Genomic DNA, 9358 nt, shown 5'->3' on the forward strand with positions numbered 1-9358 from the left:
GCATATCAGTTAGCTTTGCCTGTGTTACTGCTTCAAATATCTTATCAAAAGATGTCTTTTCTTCCAAAACCAAACATCGTAACAAATTTCGAAGTTCCGCTTAATTCCACTGAATCGCTTAAAGACGATTTTACAAAGTGGCTACACGCGAGATTTTTTCCTATATAGCTTGTGAACTTTGAAATTCATTTTCTCAGTCTCTGATAAGAAATTGTTGTTGGTGTTATCACGGATAATTACTTACAACTTTACCTTTTGTTAAGGGTAGGAAATAATGCAATAAGTTTTAAATTATTTTGGTACTCTATTTTTTTCCAACTTAAATAAATATTACTCGACTTCCTGGCGGATTTCGTCTTAACTTCATTTTGTATACCCACTCAAGATCCAAAATCCTTGTTTTCTACAGGACTTTGTCTGCCCTATCTCAGACTTTTGCTGTGGGAGGCGCGGTGGTCTAATGGTTAGTGCGCCAGACTCCGGATCGAGCGGTCCGAGTTCGAGCCCCGGCCGGGGTCACTTGTGTTGTGTTATTAGGCAAGACACTTTAGTCTCATAGTGCCTCTCTCCACCCAGGTGTATAAATGGGTACCGGCGACATAATGCTGGGGGGGAACCCTGCAATGGACTAGCATCCCATTCAGGGGGGAGTAGAAATATTCCTAGCCGCTTAATGCTACGGAAACCGGGATAAGCTCCGGCAGTGTGGGCCGCTTGGCTCGTGGCTTCTCCTTTCCTTCCTTACCTTTTGCTACGGGTAGGAAATAATGCAATAGGTTTCAAATTATTTTGGTACTCTATTTTTGTCCAACTTAAATAAATATTACTCGACTTCCTGGTGGATTCCGTCTTAACTTCATTTTGTATACCCACTCAAGATCCAAAATCCTTGTTTTCTACAGGACTTTGTCTGCCCTATCTCAGACTCTAAATTTACCATCTTATATTCCCAAATACCTTTTCCTCCAGATGAGTGTGGCCTGTTGTACAAGTAAATCTCCGGCTCCAGCCTACAGCTTTCACCGCTGGCACTACCAGTAGCTTCCATCTTACTTCCACTCACAGCTTTAAAATGATGGCTAGGGTCAGAGTCCATGTATCTTGGCGAGAACAGGAGTTGTAACAAGTTTTGACGCAAGTAAAACGCCAACGGACACAGAAAATTCACGTCCATGGGCGGGATAATCAACGTAAGAGTGGTCTTGGGTGCTTGTCCTTGAGGTTGTATAAACTGTGAAGATAAAAAACGTTGAAAGAACCGTCATATTAATGTGTGAAACTATATTGGACAAATAGCAGGCGAATAGAACTTGAGAAAGCTATGTTACGATATATAAGTCAAGTTACCCGGAATTTTCAAGTAATTGTAAACATTTGTTTTTTTGCTTTTGTTTGGACCACTCTCGTAAGCCACAACTCTCGGGAAGCCCGTATAAATTCATAGTAACGCTTTGAAGTCAGTGCTCCCGTATCGGCGTAAGCGATCATATACTGTTGTATCAAACACACTGTATTTGCAATCGCTTTGGTGTCTTGGAAGCTGACGTCGGCGACCAACTTGTTCCTTTTCAATGCGTGGTCGCTTAAAAGATTTCATTCTCGTAAGCGGCCAGCTCCAATGGCGCAGGGTCCGAAATTAAATTTTTTACATCGGCGCCACCTGGCGACCGGACCGAAAGTTTTAGTCGCCAGATGGCAACTTCTGGTCGCCAATGTTTTTCGATTGACTTTCCTTTTACACTTAAAAGACGAAACACTTGTTCTTCTTGTGTATTTTTGGCCATTCATATGCTCAAAAACAGCTTACTTATACCACAAAACAACGATGACAATCACTCAAAGAAATGCTGTACCCGCCTATAAGTAGAGTCTTAAAAAGTCTTCTTTATCGAATGTTAACTCTCTAACATTTAAACGGAAAATACTTTACAGTCTTACCCAAACATTCCGCTCTTTAATAATATAAAAAACATCATTTCCACCAACTTTCTGACATATTTCGACAGGTAGTTTTTCATTCAACACAGTGACAACAAGAACGTGTTGCGTTCGTGGAACGTCGTAGCTTAGTAGCCTGGCATGTAATTGGAAATATCTAAATCTTCCACAAAGTTTTTTGCATCTGTAGCCTTACCAGTTTCAAGTAAATGACGGAAATATTTCAGCGTGTCCGCGGACATGACATCGCCAAAATGAATATTCATTGCATGGACCATTGCATGCGAAAGAAAGCATATGTCTGGGCGCGCCCGCAATAGTGTCATGGGGAAAACCGCTGAGGAAAACAACATGGTGGCTTGCAATGTTCGAATCGTGTTGATCGCAGCTGTTGGCTGAGCTGTTGGGGAGTTTAAACATTATGTAGCGAGAAATTTACTTCAGTGTTATCTCAAGGACATCACTAAGATAAAAAGTGAGTCAATAAATTGTTAAAAAACGGCTCCGAATTTTATTTTTAATCAATTTCTCTGAATACTCTTACAAAGCAACTTAGTCGCCAGTGGGCGATCAGTTGTGAAATTCTGGTCGCCAGCTCTCAATATTTAGTCGCATTGGCGACCAGGAAGGCGCAATTTCGGACCCTGTGGCGACCATTTTTTCCAATTCTCGAGGTGGTCGCTTATTTCTTTTGCCATACAGAAGTTACCATTAGCCTGAATTATTTGTATTGAAGCAAACAGCCGAAAAACGCAAAACTAATAAACAATCAAACAAAATGACCATAGATTAGACGCTAACTCATCGTAACACTCACCCGCACATCAGTGTAAGTCAGTTTACAGTTTGGATTTCTAGAGAGAAGAACAGACAACACTTCTAACATGGCTTCGTTGATTCTGTTCTGTAAAACCTCAACCAGTTCCACTGTGATCTCAGGACCTGGATCATCCACGCCGTATACATGAAGTGCAATGCTCTTGTCTATCACGGGTTGCACTGAATGAATGCTTCGCCCGCTCTCACTGATCGTGTCTCGTTCAGGAGCTGGAACGTGTTTCTTTAATTTGGTTTCCTGTGGTAAGAAGGGATACTTTTAATATTTTACGCTAAGAGTAAATTTCTCCCTAAAGCTCTCACCGTATGAAGGTACTGCTCAGTAGCTTTCATTTGAGTGGTCACACACAAGGGTTTCATCTACAGACTTAAAAGCTTGAACCATGCACCTTGTACAGCATAATAAACATTACCAGATGAAGGTACAGTGGAACCCCGTTTCTTGGATACCCGCTTAATACGGACACCCCGGTATTACGGACAGTTTCGTTGGTCCCGACCATACATTTTCTCTTTAAGTAACCCGCTTAATACAGACACTCGCTAATACGGACAACGGATTCTTTACTGTGTCCCGAATGATAAACTGTCATACATTGTCAACCACGCTTTATGGACACTGCTTATCTGTGCACGGTCAATTTTCATTGGCGCGATTATTTGCTAACTTTACTATGGCTTTTTCAATTGAGTTTGTAGAGTTAAAGAACGGTTACAGTATAGAGTTTCAGTTACAAAGGAAACTCTATAGAACATGTTCGGTTGTTGTTGAAATGCGTTTTATTTCTTGTATATAGTAAAATTGCGACATTTTCAAACAGTTCCACTGTTGAGTTTATTAAAGTTTAGTTCGTGTGTCTGACTAGATCGTAAGGTTTTCGTAAAAAACTATTACTGTAATTCTAGTCAGAGAGTTCACAATTTACAGTTACAGTACAGTTAAACAACGTTTTGTTGCCGTAAAAACGTTTGCCTTCGTCTTTGTGTCGATAAAACATGTGCCCGTGACTTTTTTTCGGAGATCCCGCTTAATACGGACAATTTGGCATACCCTTTAGTGTCCGTATTAACGGGGTTCCACTGTACCGCTCAATAGCTTTCATATATATGTTCACACACGAAGGTTTTATCCACAGGCAAAAAACCCTGTACAGCATGATAAACAATATCACATGAAAATGCTGCCCAGAAGCTTTCATTCGAATGGTCATACACTGGGGTTTTATCGACAGACTAAAAAAGTTAGAACCACCTTGTACAGCATAATAAACAGTACCACATAAAAGGACTGCTCAATAGCTTTCACTTGAATGGTCACACACAAAGGTTTCATTCACAAACCTTAAAGTTTAAACCACCTTGTACAACATAAAAAAACCGTTCGACATGAAAGTACTTCTCAATAGCTTTCATTTGAATGGTCACACACTAGGGTTTCATCGACAGTAAGAACCACCTTGTACAGCACAATAAACAGTACCACAGGAAAGTACTGCTCAATAGCTTTCACTTGAATGGTCACACACTAGGGTTTCATCGACAGACTAAGGAGTTAGAACCACCTTGTGCAGCATAATAAACATTACCACATGAAAGTACTTCTCATCAGCTTTCATTTGAATGGTCACACACAAGGGTTTCATCTGCAAACTAAAAAGATAGAAAAATCTATGCAACGATAGCAGAAACAGATCAACTTACGATGACATCCTCATGCAGCTCGCCTGTCCCTCCTTTCACTAAGGACCACTGTGAAGACGTTGGTGAACCAGCCAGTGACGCAACTGATGACATCCCTGAGCGGACCTCGTCATCATCATCATCTGGAGCACGGAGCTCAGATGGAAACTGATTTGATGAGTCACTAGAACACAGAGACTCAAACAACCTGGGAAATGAAAAAGGTTATTTTAGTTCAGAACGCAAAGCAAGACGTAACTTGTATCCTCAGTTAACTCAAAACGTTTTTAAGCAAAGTAGTTTTTTTCAAAAGCTAACAAAGTTGTAGAACCACTATATCTGTGATATTTAGAAAACCCCAGGTGATCGAAACTGAATTCCTACTTTATGTAAATATAAATGGGTAATTATTTCCAAGGTATAATAATTAATGAAGTTATAGTATTGACTCGAAAGATTTCCAGACGAAGTTTTTGTGGCTAGCACTAAAGAACTTGTGCAAACCGTGTCCCCCATCATGTATACTATAACAGTATAAGAGTGAAAACTTATGAATAAAGAAAACGCTTTACTAGTGTGCACGGTAAACACGAAATCTTTCCTCTTCGCCACAAAAAAGATCACTTCACTTTTGCCTAAAACTGCCGTTTTGGCGAATTCTTGTTTAGTGTCTGAAGCACTAATCGCAACTGAATTACCTGAAGTAAAAGACAGCTCCAGTTTTGTCTTTATAAACAAACATGTCTTTCCTATTGCTCACACCAAACCTGTCCAGCACACTCTTAATGGCCTTCAACCCGCGGGAGATCCCGGTCCGACCCGAAGTGTCAAAGAGCCTCTGGTGCACGGGTAGATGAGTGTGCCAAACACTGTTGCAGCCAAAATGACCGGGTTGAAAGAGAAACTGGACTTGAACAAACTTGCTTGTGACACGACCTAGAAAAAAATCAAAGCTTTCCAGGTCAGTACTAGCCTGATTTAACAGACGTATCTCTTCGCGTCATTATTTCCACCTTCCCTCCCCCCGCCCCAAACAACCGCAATCGCCTTCTTAAAAGAGGCGTCTGAGATTCAAGCCGAAAAAGTCCAAGCTGATGAAGCAGCTCTGGAGAGATCTATGTAGTAAAATCTTACACTGCTTCCTAGATTTCTGTGTTTCCTCCTACCCAGATAAGCGGAGAGAAACGCTAACAGCTGAGAGAATGACGCTTAAAATATAGCATGTTTCGTCACTCGACCAAAACTCTGGGCAATTTGTGGGACGATGAGACGCCATCTAAGGACAGTCCCTCGGCCGTAGACATCCCAACAAATCTTGTCACAGGCCCTAAACAAGCCAAACATTGAAATGAAAACAAAGGTCACTTTCCCTTAGACAGAACTGGCCCGCCAGTCCGTTGGTTTTGAATGTCAAAAGGGCCTTTTACATGAGATTTTCCCACAAATCCACTACAACACTGTAAATATTTATATATTGACTGATTTGACAGGACAAATCTGAATAACAACGGAATTCCGTTCTCGAATATTCCGGTCTGGCCGGCCAGTTCTGACTAATGGAAAGCGCCCTGATAAGTTTCACCTAGTTTATGGCTGAACTAAAGTTGACACAGAACTACGTAAACCATCACTAGACGGAGGCTAAATTGTATTTACCACAAAATGGATTACCCATTACACCCTCGTTTACAAGTGCCACGCAGCTCGCGAAAATGTTTCCGTTAATCATTTATGGTTTACCCGAAGTTCGCGTAGAGCGTTTGGAGTGGTGTAATACGTGTAGCTATTGGTTTACACCACGACTTTCTAAAACACTGTATAAGCTTTGTTTTACATAATGGCCTCATCCTACCTTTGCTATCTCCTTTGCTGATATGAACTCCAAGAGGTGATACTGAGATTTGAACATCCTCGTGCTTCCAGATGTCCTCGTCAGACTCAGGAAACAACATCGAGTTACAAATCTTGGTCTCATACAACTCGTGTAACAACATACGCTGTTAATAAAAGAAAAAGAACACTCAACAGTAAGTCATTGCACTGCATTGCACTGTACTGCACTGCGCTTTCTCTCTAAAGGGCCTGTTTACATGATTCCGGAATGACTTTCATTCCGGAACAAAACTCGTTCCAGAATGAAGTTCGTTCTGCAAATGTTCACATGACAGAGTCGACCGGCTCAACCTTTCACGTGCATGACTTTCGCGGGCGATTAAAAACAAAGATGGGGCAGGCTTCGCGCAAACATGTCATTGTGCCCATTTATGGCCACATTTGCAGTTGTAACGAGTAATTTGACTATAGGGCTGCTTCTTTGGGCTTAACAGATTCATGAGATGCGGTTTCATCTCGGAACGAAATTCATTTTGTGTTAAACATGATACCAGAATGAAATGTCATTCCAGATCGAAAATTTCATTTCAAACATTCCCTACCTGATTAACAATGCGGCATGTTTCATGAATAGCATTCGTGACCATCTCTACCAGACCATTAGCTTTTGTTGCACAAAACGCTTTAGGATCATCTGACTCTCTGTGTTAAAAAAAAAAAGACAAAAAATGACTGTTAGTAATCATAAAGCTTACAATGGTTTATTACCATAAAAGCATGAAAAAAAAAATCTTCACGGTACAAAATAAAAAACCGTTCAACTTGATGTACAAGTGATAACCCAGCGTACTAAAATTTAATTAACGCAACATGCATTGCACACGTGCATATGCTGAACGTGACCAATATATGAAAGAAACTTTGATCCACATTTCTTAATTTAAACACAGTTAGGCACGATGGTAAACAAACCCTTTACCAGTTTTGTGTTAAGAAGAAGCGAAGTCAACTCATGGGAGCTGTGTTGAACGCAACTAAGCTTAGAAACAACACAGCTTTTTTATCGGTCCAGTACCTTCTCCTACTTTAGATCTGTTTGATCATAATATTCCTAATAGGGGAGTCTTTGTTTACAAAATTTGCCTCATTGGCATAAATGCTTTACTTTCTGATCGAGCTACAAAAATATCGGGTATGAATACTGAAAGTACATAGTACGATTTACTTTCGCTATAAATTTGAGCCTGATGTATAATATAATACTTTTTCTATGACGCCGGTTTGAAAACGTGATATTTTACAAAGAATGTATGGGCTCATTAGCGCTTTTGCCACACAGAAATTTTGCGGTTTTTGAACAAAATGAAAACAATAACGACAGCAAAGATCGCCCTATATACTTACCTCCGATGAAAGAAGATAGCCACTTCATTATCAAATATCCTCATCACAAGCCAAAACTGTAAATACTCTTCAGCGATCTCGCTAGCATTCTGCTCCTCTTGCCGCGGAGTACGTGGACTGGGTGAACTACCCTCGTCTTCCTCTGTTGCAGTGTATCCGGAGTCAGCTGTGGTGACGTCTACGGCAGGCATGATTAACTTCCCAACCGGGGTGCTACCAGCAGAAGAAACAAATGAAGAGTCCTTGACTGGGGTGACCGCAGCTGGGCTGTCTGGCTCCTCTTGTGTGGGAAGCTGCTTGCCTACCTGGCCGAGATGCGGGTGTTTAGGGGGTGGTGTTCTCTCTCCGTCCTCCGCGGTGGCGTCTTCTTGTGAAACATTTACTGCTGGTGGTTCAATGGAAACGTCTGAATCACTAACGTCTTCTTGAGTGTTTGTTGACTGCTTCTCTTCGTATATAGCCAAAAGGCCATCATTAGCTGCAGCGTGGTGCTCAACAGTGTTTTCTACTTTAGAAAACGTTGTAGTTTCTTCGTCTCCCTTACTGGAATCCGCGAACCCTTTTGGAGTTGTAGCACCATTTTGATTATCCACTGATTTCTGCTCCTGTTTCACCAAACCACTCGTTTCTCCTTCTAGAGCCAACGGCGACACCACAGCAACCTGCTTCTCAACAAAACTAGTCAAATAGTAATACTTCTCAGTCTCGTTCAGCACATATTCGGGCAAGCTGATCTTTTCAAATTCTTTAACAAATAACTCTAAGCTCTGTTCAGCGCCATAGACAAACTGCAGGCGAACGTGACGGTTAATGCAGGAAGGATGGTCCCCAGGTTGTTTTACGTGGTGTTCGACTTTTTCAAGCATTGACCTGCTAACTGGTCCAATATGGCGGAGTTCAGAGACGATTTCGTCTTGTAAAAGCCATCGGATATCGTCGCATGTGCTGGTTACTGCCAAACGCTGGGAATGACGAAGACCATGGAGAGGATCCACGCTATTATTTCTAGAAATAATGAAACTGCTTTAGACAACACTTCAATAACTTGCATCCTCATTCGTTGTAAACTGCTTAATTGCAGTCTGTCTAAGCCGGTCCCCCGCAAAGTGTTGTAAAGCGCATTGAGCATATGGAAATGCGCTATATAAATACCGTCATTCATTCATTAGTATAAACTCAGCCGTGTTCCATTGGAAATCCGGGAATCTGATTGGTTCTCCCATTGATTTCTATTCGCCGATAGAACACAATCGCGCGCGCATTGCTCTGTACAGGGTCAATTTTTTCTTTATTTTTGGCTTAAAAAACATAAAATTGTAGGGTTTGGACTACAATTCTGCGCCTCGTTGACTATTCGCTCATAGAAAACTCGGGCTCGTAGTCTAAATTGTTAATTAGAAACTAGGGATCAGATCTCTAACGAGAACTCTTTTAAAGAGGGCTTTGTCACGGATTTGACCAGATTTTTGAACAGCCAAAATTTATTTTTGTGTCGCAGGAAACCTAAAAATAACAGTCCACTTTTATTAACAATTGTTATATTAGAGCAATGAAACTGTTAACAAGCGTCTTTGGCTGCGGGTGACAAGGATGGAAATGGATTGCAACTTGGTAAGTGAGGTAAAATTTTCAAGATGTTTCTGTGCGTCTTCAAAAAAAATATATT

General features: G+C 41.1%; 1 protein-coding gene across 1 annotated transcript; it reads right to left on the reverse strand.

Annotated features, from left to right (window-relative positions):
* Positions 1 to 957: 957 nt before the first annotated feature.
* On the reverse strand, positions 958 to 8697 carry LOC144641098 (KICSTOR complex protein SZT2-like; the record flags this gene model as incomplete). Its single annotated transcript, XM_078500148.1, has 7 exons — positions 958 to 1231; positions 2756 to 3013; positions 4477 to 4663; positions 5154 to 5391; positions 6308 to 6452; positions 6891 to 6990; positions 7693 to 8697. Coding segments are annotated over 7 exons (2207 nt in total), but the record flags the coding sequence as incomplete, so codon positions are not given.
* Between the last annotated feature and the right edge of the window lie 661 nt (positions 8698 to 9358).

Source organism: Oculina patagonica, unplaced genomic scaffold (assembly GCF_052425735.1).
Source record: "Oculina patagonica isolate OP01 unplaced genomic scaffold, crgOcupat unplaced680, whole genome shotgun sequence".
NCBI lineage: Eukaryota > Metazoa > Cnidaria > Anthozoa > Scleractinia > Oculinidae > Oculina > Oculina patagonica.